The sequence below is a fragment of the Prunus dulcis genome, chromosome 1, assembly GCF_902201215.1.
Source record: "Prunus dulcis chromosome 1, ALMONDv2, whole genome shotgun sequence".
Taxonomy (NCBI): domain Eukaryota; kingdom Viridiplantae; phylum Streptophyta; class Magnoliopsida; order Rosales; family Rosaceae; genus Prunus; species Prunus dulcis.
In genome coordinates this window covers 41,497,859-41,515,324 of record NC_047650.1, presented here as the reverse complement: position 1 = coordinate 41,515,324, position 17,466 = coordinate 41,497,859, and the positions used below count along the sequence as shown (strand labels likewise).

The 17,466-nt window shown below is 37.9% G+C and overlaps 4 protein-coding genes across 8 annotated transcripts; 2 read left to right on the top strand and 2 right to left on the bottom strand.

Moving 5' to 3' along the window:
• Nucleotides 1–430: 430 nt before the first annotated feature.
• Nucleotides 431–2,213, bottom strand: LOC117615538 (UDP-glycosyltransferase 88F5-like). The gene has a single exon (XM_034344638.1). It carries the CDS (start codon nucleotides 2,004–2,006, stop codon nucleotides 567–569), a length of 1,440 nt encoding a protein of 479 aa, XP_034200529.1. The 5' UTR covers nucleotides 2,007–2,213; the 3' UTR covers nucleotides 431–566.
• Nucleotides 2,214–3,973: 1,760 nt separating this feature from the next.
• Nucleotides 3,974–10,638, top strand: LOC117619134 (pentatricopeptide repeat-containing protein At3g13880). 5 transcript variants are annotated; one of them, XM_034349025.1, is made up of 6 exons: nucleotides 3,974–4,035; nucleotides 5,078–7,140; nucleotides 7,894–8,910; nucleotides 9,153–9,507; nucleotides 10,227–10,276; nucleotides 10,566–10,638. In XM_034349025.1, exons 2-3 carry the CDS (start codon nucleotides 5,330–5,332, stop codon nucleotides 8,627–8,629), a joined length of 2,547 nt encoding a protein of 848 aa, XP_034204916.1. In that variant the 5' UTR covers nucleotides 3,974–4,035; nucleotides 5,078–5,329; the 3' UTR covers nucleotides 8,630–8,910; nucleotides 9,153–9,507; nucleotides 10,227–10,276; nucleotides 10,566–10,638. The 5 variants fall into 5 exon arrangements, with proteins under 5 accessions (XP_034204916.1, XP_034204924.1, XP_034204903.1 ...); XM_034349033.1 differs by having other exon boundaries at nucleotides 9,153–9,238; nucleotides 10,227–10,307; nucleotides 10,566–10,593; XM_034349012.1 differs by having other exon boundaries at nucleotides 9,153–10,276.
• LOC117619164 (agamous-like MADS-box protein AGL80) lies at nucleotides 10,393–11,357 on the top strand. The gene has a single exon (XM_034349045.1). It carries the CDS (start codon nucleotides 10,644–10,646, stop codon nucleotides 11,175–11,177), a length of 534 nt encoding a protein of 177 aa, XP_034204936.1. The 5' UTR covers nucleotides 10,393–10,643; the 3' UTR covers nucleotides 11,178–11,357.
• A 39-nt stretch (nucleotides 11,358–11,396) lies between these two features.
• On the bottom strand, nucleotides 11,397–13,762 carry LOC117615598. Its single transcript, XM_034344705.1, has 2 exons — nucleotides 12,471–13,762; nucleotides 11,397–11,895 (listed from the first exon to the last, which is right to left on the bottom strand). Exons 1-2 carry the CDS (start codon nucleotides 13,755–13,757, stop codon nucleotides 11,593–11,595), a joined length of 1,590 nt encoding a protein of 529 aa, XP_034200596.1. The 5' UTR covers nucleotides 13,758–13,762; the 3' UTR covers nucleotides 11,397–11,592.
• Between the last annotated feature and the right edge of the window lie 3,704 nt (nucleotides 13,763–17,466).

Genomic DNA, 17,466 nt, shown 5'->3' with positions numbered 1-17,466 from the left:
CCTCAAAAGGATGAAGAAGGATGAAGAAAGACAAAACCAATAACAAAAAAATAAGGCCAAAAAAGGTATGTTCTAAATGTATCTATGTAAATAATGTGTACCAAGACTAAATATAAAGGCTCGTGATCCTTTATGTTGACTACTTATTCAGTATATTTTTCATACATTTTGTTGGCACAACCAAATATTGGATGGGATCGAGAGCTCCTTGCAAAGCGTGGTACAAATTATCAATTTTCTTGCAAAATAGTGTCTTGTTAGTTGCATAACATGTTCAAATCATATTAAGGTGTTTTTAAAAAAAAAAAAAAAAAAAATTATAGGAACAAGCACACATAACAAATGATGCATTTGATAACTCCAACAATACTCACATGGTTAACAATTAAAATGCATAGTTGATATCTGTAAAAAATTCGATGCATTTGGATAACTAAACACTCTCCAATTTCATTGATATTTTACATACATGAAAATGACGGTTCAGATTATGATTATATACAGAGTGAAAATTTGTTAACCACGAGAAGGTGCTCCCTTGGTAATTTACTTATGCAATCCGGAACTTATGTAATGCTATTAACAAAGTTGACCAAGTTTCTAGTGGACGAACCAGACTCACCCCAAGCAGCCAAAGCCATCTCTCCCATTTTCCTGCTCCTTTCTCTAAGCTCTCTCCCTTTTTCCGACTCCATCAGCTCCCTAACCCTTCGCTCCAATTCATCCCCAAATACAAACCCATCTTCCTCTCTCTGCTCCACAGCAATCGCCAACTCCATTTCCTTCACCAAAACACTCCTATTCATGTGCTGCTCTGCATAGAGCGGCCACGCCACCATCGGCACGCCGGCGATCACCGCTTCAAGAACCGAGTTCCAGCCACAATGCGTCACAAACCCGCCCACCGATTCCTTCTTCAACACCGCCACCTGCGGAGCCCATGACTTCACCACCAAACCCCTATCTTTGGTCCTCTCCAAGAACCCTTCTGGCAACAAACCCTCCAAATCAAAGTCATGAACTCCATGGACCTGCTTGGTTTTCTCATCAAGGGGAGGCTTCTTCACCACCCACAAAAACCTCTGCCCACTCTTCTCCAACCCATTTGCCATCTCCTTCAATTGAGCCCCTGAGAATGATCCCCTGCTTCCAAAACAGAGGAACACCACGCTTCGACTTGGCTGTTTATCAAGCCATGACAAACAAACTTCCCCCTCAGCGGCATCACCAGATTGTTTTTCTTCAGCAATCAATGGCCCAATGTAGAAGACGGGAGGAGTGGGAGCATCAGGAACACAGAGACCTCCAGCAATGGCTTTGAGGACTGCAGGAGGCTCCAGCTCTTCGAACGTGTTGGCTATGATCCCATTAGATTTGGGAAGGTGTGAGCAAAAGTAGAGCATGTCCCAATACGCAGGGTCGTCTCGGTCAAGCATTGGCTCAGGCATGTGGGAGGCCTTGATCGGAGACTTAAACCCGGGAAACTCGAAAACAGTCTCGGTTAGATCCTTCAAGCTCTTGGTGGTTTGTTCCCCAATTGTCGGGAAATACAGAAAAGCCGCAAGAGTTGCAGCGTCAGAAGTGTAAAAATAGTAGGTGGGAATGCCAAGTTCCTTCGCCATTGGCAGCGCCGAGGAGCAGAAGATGTCGATGATAAAAGCGCGAATGGCGGAAGATTTGGAGATCTCTTGGAGGGCGAGGCGGACATGAGGATCATTCCGGCGGATGAAATCGAACATTATGGCAGCGCCGCTGCGGCCAATTAATGATGTATTTTCATTTTGAACGCGAGGGAATTGGCGGAAGGACATGGAAGGATGGGCTAGGGAGATACGGCGGATGTAGGCGGGGATGCTTGGAGTATCCACAAAGCTACCGCAGGTGTAGAGAATAGTGATGGAGAATTTTTCGGGGTAGCGATTGAGAATGAGCTTGCCTAGCTCAACCATGGAGATTATGTGCCCCATTCCTGGAGCTGCGTAGAGGACTATTGTGTCTTCTTCCATGGCTTTTGGTTGATTTGTGTTTGGCTTCTCTTCTCTGGTGAGGTTTTGAAATACTCTACACGCAGAGTAGGTGGAACGGAAATTCAACTCCGTGAAAGTTCGGTGAAGCACGAGGGCACAGGCTCAGGCTGTACACCAAAACGACGATCGCAATTGTGACGTTGACAGTGATTGGCTGATTCTGACCATCAATAATAATACAAGGATTTCTTCTTCCTTTTTGCTTTTGTTTTTCTTGTTTTCATTTCGTTTTTATTTTGGGGATATCTTTACACTGAGATTGGGACATATAATCATGATCATAAGAAAAAGGGAAAATGGTTTTATTTATTTATTGGAATAAGATATTCTTTGGGCATGTTGGAATTTTAGTGGTTCAAAATTAGCCTTATTATTTAATCTTAAATTTATGCTTTTATTCATTTGGTGGTTTATTATTCAAATAAAATATTCTAGAGTATCACCAAGAATCATCGGTTATTGGAATTTTTAGTGTTTCAAAATTATCATATTATTCTAACAAAAAAAAATAACTATATTATTTAATCCGTATATTTATGTTTTTATTCATTTTCAATATGCCAATGAGATGTAGTTTAGTAGAAAATTATCTTAACTTGCAAATTAGTGGTGTCATGTTCGTACACTTATAGCACATTTGTAGTGTTTATGCGTGTGAGAAATTCCTCATCCTAACTTCGGTATTAAAAAAAAAAAAAAAAAAAAACTTGAATAAGGTTATTTATTTGACAAGAAACACATAATAACCAAATCAGCACCCAATTCATAAAAGCAATCAAAATCTAGGAAGAAATTTGACAAGAAAAAGTTTGTTGAGGATCCAATTTAATTAACCAATTCATGAAAATATCAAAACCCCAAATCACCCACCAAAACGACTCAGCAATTAGAGCTACATTTGCAACAGTACCAAAACAACATCTCCAAATAAGGTTGAGGAACCTACGCAAACCCATCCCAACCTCTTGGAACCTACACAAAACCTTCTCGAGGTCCCAAAGACCTCCCTTCTTCCGCCAGGGCCGGGTTTGGTTTTTTCTTAATTTTATTAGATGGGTAAAATTGGACTACTAGACTATTAAAACTAAACTAATGTTATGGTCGTTGAGGTATCATATTATAAGTTGTTTGATTATTACAACCACTAAAATGAAGTGAAATGCGGATAAATGCGTGAATACTAAATAGAGGCTCCGAATCTTAAAAATAAAACAATGAGTTAGAATATTGAAGAATCCCGAGCCTCTGCATACGAGCTCCGTGCATTTACTCTCATTTTGGTTAATTTGAGACCCTAGATCTAATCACTTAACACAAGACAAGTCATATTTTATTTATTTTTTACTTCCCAAAATTTAGACTAAAAGTCACTTTTGGTTCATATAGTTTGACACTTCAACCACTTTTGACCATGTAGTTTCGTACTTGTAGCATTTCAAGAACAAGTTAGTATTCCTGTCAATTTCTTTGACAGTGCAAGGGAAAATTTCGTCAACTAAAAATCCTTGAGCATAAAAGCTCGTTTGAAACTCCCATAATTTCATATTAGGGCTTGAAATTGGTCATTTGGGTTTAGAGTTCTTCAAAAATTGGGATTAGTAGTTGAATTTCGAGCCCTAATATGAAATAGGGAGAATTTCAGACAAGTTTTTACGCTCAAGGGTTTTGAGTTGACGAAATTGTCACTTGCATCGCTAAAGAAATTGACAAGAATACTAACATATCCTTTTTTTGGTCAAATACTAATATATCCTTGAATTACTACAAATACGAAATTATAATGGCAACATTAACAGAATTGAAACTACTGGTCAAAAGTAGTTGAAGTGCTACAAAGACTAAAGTGACTTTTCTCCCAAAATTTAAACACGTTAGAGCGTGTTTTTCTTCTCTCTCCCGCGAGCGAGCGTGCTTCTTTCTTTCTTTTTCTTAAACTCTTTGTTTGGGAGAGTTCCGTGTGGTGCAATCATCTAACTTAGTCGGCTGGTTGTGTTGCAACAGCATTGAGGTTAGTTTTAACGTGATTCCTCCTTCTGTCGTGAACGTGTTTATTTACTTCTTTCTTCCTGGTTTGGAAGCGTGTTTCTTCATGGTTTGGGAATTCTTTGCGGTTCTTTAATCCAATTTAGTCTCATGGTTGTCTTGCAACAGACTTGTGGCGAAGTTCGTCGCCAATGTACGATTTAAACGGACATAATATTTGGTGGTTTTATAGTTTTAATGTCTCACAATTTGTTTCTGCTCAGAACATGTTTGATAAAATGTCTAGCTCAAAAGGTATGCATTTAAAAGAATTTCTCTCTTTCTTTGACTATGGTGGAGAGCAGTGTCAGTGATGAGGGCTATGTATATATTTGTTTGCTAGGATTCTTGTTTTGGACATAAGGAATTCAAAAATATTAAATAACTGATTCTGTCTTTTTTGGGTCAATAATTAACTTATCCAGTCTTTTCTTTGACTATGCTGAGAAAGCTGATGCCTGGATCAGCAAATGAAAGTAGAAATAGTGCTTGAAAGTTGAAACAAGGGAGGGAGGGTTATGTTTCCTGTATGTTTATCGGTATCACCATCATCATTGATCATTGTAAGAATATAATCTTTTTAAGATTTGTTGCTCAGATGGATAGTAATGATTTTCTTGTATCTATTTGCAAATCTTTATTTTCTTTTTTAGCTGTATATCTTGACCACTGACTAATTGGAAGCATAGCTGCTTATATAAGTTGCAAAACATAGAGGGCTAATATACAAACATATAAAGTAAATACATATTTCACATGTACAAGGCGCAATTTTATGGTCATCTACATGCACTCCTCTGATTGATTAAGTTGATTCTTTCCCTTGATTTAGAGGATCAGTTGTTTAGCTTCCTTTTAATTTGGATATATGAAATGATACTATACATAAGATGTGCCTAAGTTTAATTGATAATTGATAATTGATAATGGTTTCTAAATTATCATCGATCATGCTCGTCTTAGATGCAAGTACAGATGTTCTCCCAACATCTCAAGTTACTAACTTTTTTTCCTCCTTTTTCATGCAGGAAAAATGTTGTGGAAGCATATGTGCAATTACAGTCCTTGCAAAAGGCTGAGTATTCCCTGAAGTGATACAAGGCATCATAAACATGTCTTCCATACAAGAACTTCAATGCCCATCTGGCTCAGTGCAATCATTTTTGAGTTTGTAATTTGCTCTTAGGTGCCAAAGTGGTGAGATCGTTTGAGTGGCTTAGATTAACCGAAATGCGGGTAAATGCACGGAGCCTAAATGCAGAGGCTCGGGATCCGCAGGGATGAACACACAACTTCAATGCATAGAAGAAAGAAACATGTTGCTCCAGAAAACAAAGCCCCAAAACTTTAACGTCCTCTTCAACGCCATTGAATTTTCTGAGCCTCTCGTTACATTTGGACAACCCAATAATTCTCATCCCATGTTGCCTCAAACCACACCACTTTCACAGCAAAGTTCTCAACATTGCCATCCAAACTATTCTCTGGATAATGTTACCTATACAAAATTGATCCAGCACTCTACCAAAACTGGGTCTTTAGTCCACGCCAAGCTTGCTCACGCCCACATGGTAAAAACTTGTTTTAAGCCCTGCCTGTTTTTGTTGAACAATCTTCTTAATATGTTCTGCAAGTGTGGAGAATTGGATAGTGCATGCAATTTGTTTGATAAAATGCCGAAGCGTAATGTCATTTCATACAACTCCTTGATTTCTGGATATACCCAGGTGGGTTTGTTTGATAAGGCAATGGGTGTGTTTAATGAGGCAAGAATGGCTGGTTTGAAACTTGATAAGTTTACCTATGCGGGTGCTTTGTGTGTGTGCGGTCAAACTTGTGACATTGAGCTAGGTAAGCTGGTTCATGGCTTAATAGTCCTTAGTGGGTCGAGCTCAGATGTTGTTTTGACCAATTCTCTTATGGATATGTACTCAAAGTGCGGCCGGCTTGATCATGCCAGGATTTTGTTTGAGAATTCTGATAACTTGGATGATGTCTCATGGAATTCCTTGATTTCTAGTTATGCTCGAATTGGTGCTAACGAGGAAACATTGAGAACTCTGGTGAAAATGCATCAATGTGGTTTCAGCTTGAATACATATACACTGGGAAGTGCCCTTAAGGCATGCTGCAAAATTTTTGATAATTCAGAACTATTTGGGAAATTACTTCATGGCTACACGGTCAAACTGGGGTTGGACTTGGATGTCGTTGTAGGCACAGCATTGCTTGATATGTATGCAAAGACCGGTGATTTAGGTGATGCGATTCAAATATTCAAAGTCATGCCTTACCGTAATGTTGTAATGTATAATGCCATGATTGCTGGGTTCCTCCAAATAGATACTTTTTCTTATGAGCACGCAAATGAAGTGTTCAATCTTCTTTCTCAGATGCAAAGGCTAGGAGTTAAGCCCTCAACATTTACTTTCTCAATAATACTTAGAGCTTGTAAGTCGGTTGAAGCTTTTGAGTACGGGAAGCAAGTTCACACTCAAGTCTGCAAGTACAACCTGCAGGGAGATGAATTCATTGGAAGTGGACTTATCGATTTCTACTCTTCATTGGGTTTATTTGAGGATGCTTTGAAATGTTTTAACTTAACTCCTAGGCTAGATATTGTCTCATGGACATCCATGGTTGCAGGTTATATTCAAAATGGGGAAACTGAAAGTGCATTTGATTTATTCTATAAATTCTTGGCATCCGGAAAGAAGCCTGATGAATTCATAATATCGAGCATGCTGGGTGCATGTGCTAATTTGGCTGCCGCACGGTCTGGAGAGCAGATCCAAGGATATGCTGTAAAAGCTGGTGTCGGGAAATTCACTATTGTTCAAAATTCACAGATTTGCATGTATGCAAAATCTGGAGACATTGATTCTGCTAATTTGACCTTTACAGAGACAGAGAATCCTGATGTGGTGTCCTGGTCCGTAATGATCTGTAGCAAAGCGCAACATGGATGTGCAAGGGAAGCCTTGGAACTTTTTGAGTTGATGAAGAATTGTGGAATTGCACCCAACCACATCACGTTTCTTGGAGTTCTGACAGCATGCAGTCATGGAGGGCTTGTAGAAGAAGGTTTACGGTAGGATATAGATTAAAAGTTAAATTCCTTTGCTTTCTGTTGTTCGGTCTGAAATAAGATTGGAAAAGATAAGGAAATGAGATAAAATAACTCCGTTTTTCCCTCAAACTTTCTGCACAAAATATGTGCAATATGATACAAAATATATATACATTTAAAACTTCCCTTCATTTTCATTAAGAAACCAAATACAAACAAATAAAAATTTCCCTCCATTTTACTATCCCACTTTTCTTGTTTTTCATTCTTTATATTATTTTTTTGAAAGTGAAACAAACTTTGTATTTTGCTTGTTGCTTTTCGGAGGAGGAAACTGTGTTTTATGTTCAGAACTTGGTGATGGTTTATATTCAGTAGGTAAGAGACCTGAATTTGGACTTGGTTGGGAAGCTAATAGGTGATAAGTTGCAGGGGATTGAAATTAACAATAGCACAAGGTGATTCATCTAGAATTAATGATGGAGAGAATTGGTGGAGCTTTTTGAAAAATGTACCGTTTTGAAGTCTTGAACTGCTAGGAATTAATTTAGGATTCAATGGGAGTCCTTTTACCAGAGTTATATGCATTATTTGAAATCTATTTAGTTGTTTCTAGATCATCACATCAGGTCTTTTGATTTACAACCCAATACTTGGTTTGTAAAAATGACACTCTTGTGAATGCACTTTAAATCCTCTCAACCAGAGTGAGTTAATATCCTGATTTTTACCTTGTTTAGTTCAGTAGGAATAAAAAGGTTCTTGTTAATGCAGATATTTTGAAATCATGAAGAATGGTTATGGCATGACAACCAATGTACAGCACTGTGCCTGCGCTGTTGATCTCCTGGGTCGTGCTGGAAGGCTAGTGGATGCTGAAAATTTCATTTTCAACTCAGGTTTTGAGGACAATCCAGTTATGTGGCGAGCCTTGTTGAGTGCTTGCAGGGTTTATAAGGACACTGTTGCTGCAAAACGTGTTGCAGAGAAACTAATTAATCTTGAACCTCAGGCTGCTGCATCTTATGTTCTTCTGTACAACATTTACAATGATGCTGGCATAGAGTTACCAGCCAAAAAGATCAGGGAGTTGATGACAGATCGAGGAGTTAAGAAGGAACCTGGTCTAAGTTGGATAGAGGTAGGAAACAAAGTTCATTCTTTTGTTAGTGGTGATCAATCTCACCAAATGATCCAATTAATTTATGCTCGGTTGGAAGAAATGTTGGGTAAGATAAAGAAAATAGGTTGTATGATTACTTCTGGACCTGAAATCAAGGACAGAAAAGTGGTACACTACCACAGTGAAAAGTTAGCTGTAACTTTTGGAATAATCAGCTTGCCACAATCAGCTCCAGTGAGGGTGATGAAGAACTTGAGAGTCTGCTCTGATTGCCATACAACAATGAAGCTCTTCTCAGAGGTGGAAAAAAGAGAAATAATCCTAAGAGATCCAATTCGTTTTCATCATTTCAGAGATGGTGCTTGTTCTTGTAGAGATTACTGGTAGCCGCATTCAGAATGTATTGAGATTAAATTCTTGGATAAATGCTCTCTTGTGGTCATCTGGATTCTGGAGATAAATCTTTTCTCTACATATTTAATAGGAAGTACAAGAGTCCTTCAGTCAAAAGAATTAGAATAGCTGGATCCTCTTTGGAAGATGGTACATGAGATAGAATTAAATAGGAAGCTAAAAAGAGTCTGCTATGAAAAACCAGTTTTGCTTCATCTGTACACCAGTTTGGACTTATCTGTACGCCGGATGATCAAGTATGTCAAAGGAGTCAGGTATATTTATAATTTATTGACCTCAATGATTGTCTTTTATTTTTAATAAAATGGAATATGCGAGAAAGGGTTTTTGCCTTTGCTCACTTTGTTTTGATATAAAATGGTTCCACTGAAAAGTTCTGAGTTGCCTTTTAATGTTTGTTTGAACATATTAGCAAGTTCTTAGTCTGTGTAGGAAATGTTTTCTTTGCATTGTTTACTTTATCTGTTAAAACCTCTTATCTTGTTTCCTCTTCCAGCCCTTTCATTTATGATTGGGAATGCTAGGTAGAAATGCAATTGGTGGACTTCTTGGTACACCTTGGAACTGTCTCATCTATGTCAGGTAACTTTTACTCCTATGAGATTAAGATGGTGAAAAGGAGGGTCCGAACTCTTTATAACAACAGTTGGACATATTCACAGTCGTTTGTTCCTTGAATATTTTAGAAAAGTAACATTCAGGTGGTTAACTTCAGTAGATCTTTGGAAACTTTCTAAAGCCCCTGGTTTGTTACCTCCCTACAACACTTTACATATGATGGAGATGCTTGTTGAGATTGATCCTTAAACACTTTAGCTTGTAACCTTCTTGTACAGTCGTGCTCATGTGAGGTATGCGACTATTTCTTTGATTTTACAAAAGGCATGTGATTCAATCCTTTATTTAACTTCTTGAGGAAATCTCTGTCAATCTCAGTGTGTTTATTCATTCTTGTTGAACTAGGTTATTAGGAACAATAATAGAAACCATATTATTATATATAGCCTAATTGGTCTGTCGCAAGAAAATACCAAGTCATTCATTGACATTTGGAGTACAACTTCAAGTAACTATGGCTAGGAAAGTGTATTCCTTTGCCTGGAGCAGGATTCAGGTTTCTCAGGGTACTAAACAACCTCTAGGTGGAGAGCACTAAACAACCTCTAGGTGGAGAGCACATCGGTCATGCATGAATTCTCTAGCAATTCTTACCACATACGCTATGTTTGGTTATGTCTGAGAGACACATATCAAACTTCCCACAAGACTTTGATCCAGTTGACTACCTCTACCAGTTCAAGTACTGACGATTTGCTTCAATGGGAGAGTTTGCTGGTTTGAAACATAAAATACCAGACTACTCAGCCTCTTCTCAAATATCGAGAATGTACTTGTTCTGATAGATGAAAATGCCTTTGTCAGATCTGGAATCTGCAGTCCCAAGAATTTGAAAATTTCCAAAATGTTTAGTTTCAAGCTCCTGGCTAAAGGGGCAATCTAAATGCTTCTTCCGAATCCTTTCTTGTCACCACTTTAATCTAATAACACAATGCTTATTCTGGTTTTACAGGAGCAATGTACAAGAATGGGATCAAATGTAGATTTCTCCCTGCCGCTAGTGTGAGTAGTGTGTATTCTAACAGTAAACAAGGTTGAGCAAATAATCCTAGTAGTAAGTTAAATATCCTTTTACAAGGTTGTGTAGAGAAATTTTACCCTTCATGAATAAAATACAAATTTCATTGTTCAACTGAATTCGTTTGAAAAATTAAATGTTGAATTTTTTTTTAAAAAAGTAATCCTGTTTAATTATATACCATACTTGTTCTTTTTCTTACCAATTATATGAAATATCTATATCCATGAAGATGTGAAAATTAAGAGCAGTAGTATGGTTGATTTTTTGCAGCATTGGATTATCTCCCTTTATATCCTTCTCAAACGCAAGTTCTGAAAGCATCCCCGTTACTTCTTTGTATTCTCAACCATGGGCAAAAATAAAATTAAGCATGAATTAATTTCTCATGAACCAAACAGGAGAGTCACCTTCAAGAAGAGAAAGGCAAGTCTGTTCAGAAAGCTGACTGAGATAACAACCTTATGTGGGATTATTGCCTGTGCTGTGGTCTATGATCCTTCTGATTCCAAGATGGATGCGTGGCCTTCTCCACAAGAAGCGTTTTATGTGCTGGAAAATTTTAAGAAATTACCCGAACAAAGACGAGGACAATTTATGATGGATCAAAAAGCCTTTCTGAAGAAAAATATATCCAGGCTGAATGGACAATTGGAAAGAGCCAGATTTAAAAATCAAGCACTTGATGCTGAGCTACTTTTGATTGAATATCTGGAAGGTAAAAATTTGCCTGATTCTAGTCGTCTCGGAAGTTTGTTAACACTAGAAGATCAATTGGCTAAAAAAATTAGTTTCATTACTAATAGGATTGAGTTCATGGAAGGTCTTGAGCCCGGTAAAGTTGATGCTGAAATTAATTCTGATGAGATGGGGGATCAAGGCTAATTTAGTGTCTTTAGAGGGAAGTAGTAATAAAAGCTCTTAAAAAATAAAAGTTGTGTTGTGTGGAGAGAGGCAGTGCTGGTGATACAGGTGTTCTTATTTACCTGTACTGTCCCAAAATGTACTTTTCTCTTTCTGTTGACCTGACCAAATGCAGTTTTTCTTTATTTATCAATGATGCTCATGGCAGAGTGGTGTGTTTTGGATGAAGATAGTTGTTACTTGTCAAAGATAAAATCCCAAAAACAAAAGCAAGCAGAGCGTAGCATTATCGGTACATAATATACACATATAGGAATCCATGTGTGTCACAGTGCCAACAGTTATAAAGCATCAAAAGGAATACAAATAAAACATGATCAAAACAAGCATCATCCTCATCAAGTAAAGAAATACGCCGCAATAGATATCAGCAGCACTAACTGTGCAGGCGCTGGGCGAGGTACACGAGATGCCAGCTCAGAGACATTAGCGACATGACGTTAAGCAACGACGAATATGAGTTTAGCTTCTTAAGCCTCTCGCGCATCTCGTCGAGCCTATCAGTATCAGCCTGAGCTACCTCTTGCTCCCTTCTTTCAGTGACTTGTGAGGCAACCGGGGTTGTGGGTTCGACTTCGGCGGTATTTCGTTGCTGCTCAGCCTCGCTGCTGACTCTGGTACCAACATGTACTCTTTCTCTTCCTTCTTCCTTCTCCATCTTCATTCTCTCAAACATCACCTGCACCACACATGCTTTGAAATAAGAGAACAAAAAACAAAGAAAGACACGGTGAATGCGAAACCAAACCAATTTCACTTTTCCTGCTGCATCAAAGCCTTGAATACCTATCGGAGTCGTAGTAATGTACCACTGTTTCATGGAAAGGAATTTGTAGACAAATATTCTGAACAAGACATCAGAATGTAGTGTTTCATTGAATTATGGGAGTCCCCAAATTCTGCTTCATCTGAGATGAGGTACAGATAAACAAATACAGGGTCCTTTGACTTAAATTATCTTTTTCTTTTGGTGAGACCTTTGTCTTAAATGACATTGAGAGGTTTCTAGGTCATCATGGCATAGTCTCATCTTTCTTTTCCATAGATTACATGGCCAACACAAATTGCAATGCACAACTTTTGTCCCACTTTAGACAGACAAGAGAGTTGTCTCTAGGGCCGACAGACCACAATAAACAAACCACACAATTAATAATCATGCTTGTGAAGGGGATCGATCGTAGAAACAAGTGAATCGTAAGCAGGATACGAAAGCCGCAAAATATACAAGATAAAAAATAATAAAAAAGCTACCTTGGTGGATCGAGGCTCTAAGTATAACATATTGGCAAAAATCATCAACAGGGCAGCCATAAGATTAAAGTTCTGCAACTGCAACATATTCCCTGTGAACTTTTTATTTCCCTGCCTCCAAAGATGTCCCAACAACGCCATCCCAACACTAGAAGCCATGGCCCTGAAATAAACCCTGTAAATCTTGCTCTGGACCATCCCAAACTGCTGCGGTGCCAAATTTCCCAACAACACGTGGCTTGAAACGAACGTAATCCACATGCACGTCCCATAAGCAGTGGCCAACCCAAACAAATTAGCCACAGACATCAAAGCGTCCAAAGCATCACTCAATCCCGTAGACCGCAGGGCACCGTACCAAATCTCTCTCCCTTTGCGACCCGGTTCATGAAACCTCTTCTGGGTCCCACTCTCGAGCTCCTCTGCTCCAGTCTTGATTTTCTCAGCAGCATGCTCTGCAGTCTCTTTGGCCTCTTGAGCTTTGCTTGCCAAGTCTTCGCACAGGTTCGACGCGTTGCTCTTTATATCCGAGGCCAAGGTCTCTCCCATTTCCCTGGCCGTTTTAGCGGCGCCCTTCGCTTTTCCCACCGAGTCCTTGGCAGTTTCCTCAACCTCATGAGCTTTATCGGACACCGTTTCTTTCGCCTTTTCGTATACATTCCCCACCGCCTCGCCCGACTTCTCGTACGCACTTTCCACCGCCTCGCCGACCTTATGTGCCGTCTCCTTCGCCCCGTGCACGGTCCCCTTCACAATCTTCTTCTTCATCTCGAGATCCCTTGCAATCTTGTGCTTACATTTTCCATACGCGTCGCATATAAGCTCTTTCGGGCTGTGACCCTCTTGGCCGATGTTGGGGAGAGCAGAGGTCGCTTCCTTCATGTTGTCCATAGCTTTGTCGAATGCCCTCGAGACCATAGAGGGCGACGACACGTCATTGTCGGACATGGAAGAATCCTTGTCGGCTTGACGGTCTTGTTCCGATGAGATTGAGATTTTGGTGATGGGATGGCCATGCTCGTCATACTCCACGACTACAACCCTGTGCCCATTTTTCACTATAACCTCCCTCTGATGATCTCCTTGCTTCTTCTCCTGGTTCTGATTATCATTTTGTGGGCTCGGAGACCACATTCCAGCGCTGGCCAGCGAGCTCACAACCAGGAAGACCGCCACAAAATTCATCATTTTTTTCTGTTCCTTCAATATCTTGGTGGTTTCTTTCTTGGTCGTCAGTTTCTGAAGATCACAAACAATTTGGAGGTACGAAATTTGTACATTGATCATTTGCAAAGGCCGTGCGTTGAGGCTTGACACGTATTTATAGTGTGTGCACGTGTCAACTTGCATGGCCACGTTGCATTGTGCGTGTCGATGGGACAATGTTAGGCTCCTTTTCCTGGGATTCAATTCGTAGCTCAGCTATTGGCCCCTCCCTCCATTGGTACCTATCTTGTTTTTAATCGGTGCATGTCTTGTTTATATTTCTCTTTATGCCATACTTTCGACAGAAACATAACAATCAAACCTTACGAATTGAACATGTTTTGGATGCGAAAAGCATCATCCAACATTATATTTCGATGCGTACATACATGTACATGAATAATACATTTACACTCTCTTTTTCTTTTATTTCTTTGTTAAGAACCGGGCCGAAAGCGAAACGAACAGAAAAAACAAACAGGAAAAAGCTTTGGACTGAACCTTCCTAGGCCATGAAGAGTCCAAACGACAGTGGTTCTCGTTACAGCCCAAGTTGGCATTTACAGCATTCGCTTCCTTTCTCTCTGTTTGGATGAATGAATTAAAAATAACATAACATTTTAAAATAACGAAATTTAGATTTTCATCATTTTAATTTTTGATAATTGAAACTTTTAGTGTTTAAATTTATGTATGTCGAATTTTGTAAATTATATAATTTTGTAAATGACATTATAAAAATTGTAAAATAACGCCTATTTTGGTAGAAATTAACTCAAGTATTTGATGCCCCAATTTTACAATTTTTTTCACGCATTATTTAATAAATTTCACTCTTAAGTTGCAAAATAAGAGAAATTGTCAATTTCTTCTTTTAATTTTTCAACTTTTAACTAAATTCTGATTTATTTTCCTTTATCTGTACAGAAGGGCTCCCATTCAATTTCTCTAAATGAATGATTTATTTATTTAACATCAACAAAGTGTTTATCGACAACAACCTCATCCACCATTCAATGTCACATCACCCCATCACACCACACCACACTACACTACACTAGATCACAACAATTATTATTTTATAATTAATTTGTTTTTTTTTTTAAATGAGTTGTAATTAAATTTTTTATTTGTTTGCACACGCAATGTTTCACTTGTGACTTGTCCTTGTCCACAAATATCCCAAAAATGGCATGCCCCAACCTTACACCATGTAGGCCCCCTCTGTTTGATGTAAAGACAACCCGAGGGATCGGTCCAAATCCTCTGCTTTGGTTCTCTATATCATGATCTGCTTAACTTTTATCATTCAAATGTTATCTCATTAAAATTTAATTTAAAAAATTTAAAAATTGACAGATCATTCTAAAAGTAAAAATTCAATTTACTACTAATTCATAAAGGAAAACAAAAAATCCTAACCCAACTAACGTGAAGTTAACGTCCCGAGTCCCTTTTTGTTTTTCCCTTCTTCCGGCTTTGTTTTGTAAAGTTTGTTAATTGATTAGTTATGCTTATTTTATTGAATTTAGTGAGATGGATTAATGATATATGGTTTTCTATGATATGGATTAAATGTTAAATCCATGAATTAATTTATGTATTCTTGCAAGATTGGACTACGATATATGGATGGTTTCTCAATAGGCATAAAAGAAATTCTTCATGAACCTTGTCTGAATAGAAACCTATCTTTTTGTGTATCATGTTCTAGCATAAAGAGATGAGATTATGTATTGGGTACTACGTTTACATTGACTTGCAGCTAGTTCTCATGATCTTTTTGCTAATATTGATCCATTTTTGTGACTAAGTTTCTTATTAATGATATTTGATGTCGTAATGGAGTTTTAATTTTGAGTTTTAACTATGTCGAGTGCCCATATATTCATTCCTCAATGTTCATCTAAGAGAAAAACTACTCCTTCATGTATATGCATTTACTCTCGAGGAATCCTTTTTTTTCTACAAGTTACAACCACCCCCATCAAACAATGTATATGGGAAAAGAACCATTTTTTGGGAGCAGAGAGGTAATAAGGAGGAAAAAAAAGGACAGAACGTGTGGAAGAAGGAAAAAAAAGACTATGGAGGAGAAAAAAGAGAGAGGATATAACGTGAGGTAGGAAGGAGGGAAAAAAAAAAAAAAAAAAGACTCAAGGACGTAAACTTTCGTGTTAGTTGGGTTAGGGTCCCTTTTGTTTTTTCTTATTTTTAAAATTAGGAGTAAATTGAGATTTTGTTTTTAGGATAAAAATCAAGTAAATCATGGCAAAAAGAATTAAAGCAGATGATCCAGATTCAATCTGAATCCAAATTCAATCCAACATAATGAGAAAGCTAAAAATTTATGTGACACTGCAAACTTATTTTTAAGGGTTTGTTTAGCAATTTTATGTGAACTATAGACTTAATTCCACTTTACCCTCTAAACTTTCAATTTGGTTTTGAGCCCCCTTAATCTTTCAAAGGTGGTTACTATGTCCCATTTCGTCAAGTTTGTCAATTTCTTCGTCAAATTAAGGGACATTCATGTTTTAATGGACATTTAAAAATAAAATAAAAAAAAAGGATGAGAATGGGGTCTAAAAGGAATAATGGGTCGAATCAATTAGGGTGGGTAAAAACAACCATAACTTGAATGGATAGAAACACTCCTAAACTTGACGAAGGAATTAACAAACTTGACAAAAGAGGTCACATTGACAGTTTTTGAAAAATTAAGGGGGCTCAAAACCAAATTGAAAGTTCATAGGGCAAAGTGGAAGAATATCTATATGTCGAGGACATAGCTAAAATTTTCTCTTTTTTTAAGGTTTGGCAACTTGTGTGTTTAACAAGAAGAGATATTTAGTGATATACCCATTTCTAGCACTAATATTATAAATAAACCCTACACAATTGAATTCCTATAAACAAACCCAAAAAAAACCCAAAAAATGATAGCTAACCTTATTGAATTTAATATTGATTATTAAATTACTTTGATGCCCTATTGAGTGCTTTGGGTATTTTTATGAGATTTTGGGGTTGGACTTGTTTTAAGAAATTGATGGCAGTTTTGTAATTTATAAGAAGTTAAAAGCTTTTTTGTTATGTTGTAAATGGGCTTTAGGTGTGTTTCTAAAGTCCATTTTATATAGGGTATTTTTATAATTTGGGCCCCCATATTGGGTATAATAGTGAATCTCCCTTACAAGAATTACCCCCTACTTAATAAATTTGGTATTTGCATGAATAAAAAAAAGTTAAGCGGGTAGTATTAATGTAATAATAATTCATTCATTAATGATCACAAGTCGAGAATCCCAAACGTACGGATGATACACAAAATGCACCACACTAGTACACTAGTGAGGAAAATAAAACACAATTAAATTTAATGATGATCTGTAAATAGGGTTGGTGGTAGGGTCCACTACTAATAATACTTATTTATTAATAATAAAATTTAAAAAAGGGTGAAAATGACCCTGTAGACCCCGAAACGCTGAAGACTTTGGTGATACCACACCACCACCGTGTGGGTCCCAGGAGCAGCATTCCATGAGCAAGGAGGAGGAGAGTGCGGGGCCCGGTCCCACCAGCATGTGGGTCCCACGGAGTCAGAGAAGGAGGCGCAGTCAGAGTGGGTCCCCTCCTCCAGCTGCCTATCACATCATCCTCCTGTCTCTGTCTCACTGTCCCCCTCTCCCTCGTCCTTCTCCCTCTGTCAAACAAAACAAACCAATATTATTTTCTTATTTTCTGTTTTATAATTTATTTATTTATTTATTGTATTTTTATAATT

Bases quoted from the DNA above. Each gene is read 5' to 3' on its own strand.
- LOC117615598 (XM_034344705.1), bottom strand. From the start codon at position 13,757: ATGATCAATGTACAAATTTCGTACCTCCAAATTGTTTGTGATCTTCAG. The intron at 11,896-12,470 runs GTAGCTTTTTTA...TGTGTGGTGCAG, and splicing joins TAGAGCCTCGATCCACCAAG to GTGATGTTTGAGAGAATGAA.
- LOC117615538 (XM_034344638.1), bottom strand. From the start codon at position 2,006: ATGGAAGAAGACACAATAGTCCTCTACGCAGCTCCAGGAATGGGGCAC.
- LOC117619134 (XM_034349025.1), top strand. From the start codon at position 5,330: ATGAACACACAACTTCAATGCATAGAAGAAAGAAACATGTTGCTCCAG. The intron at 7,141-7,893 runs GTAGGATATAGA...TTGTTAATGCAG, and splicing joins CTTGTAGAAGAAGGTTTACG to ATATTTTGAAATCATGAAGA.
- LOC117619164 (XM_034349045.1), top strand. From the start codon at position 10,644: ATGGGCAAAAATAAAATTAAGCATGAATTAATTTCTCATGAACCAAAC.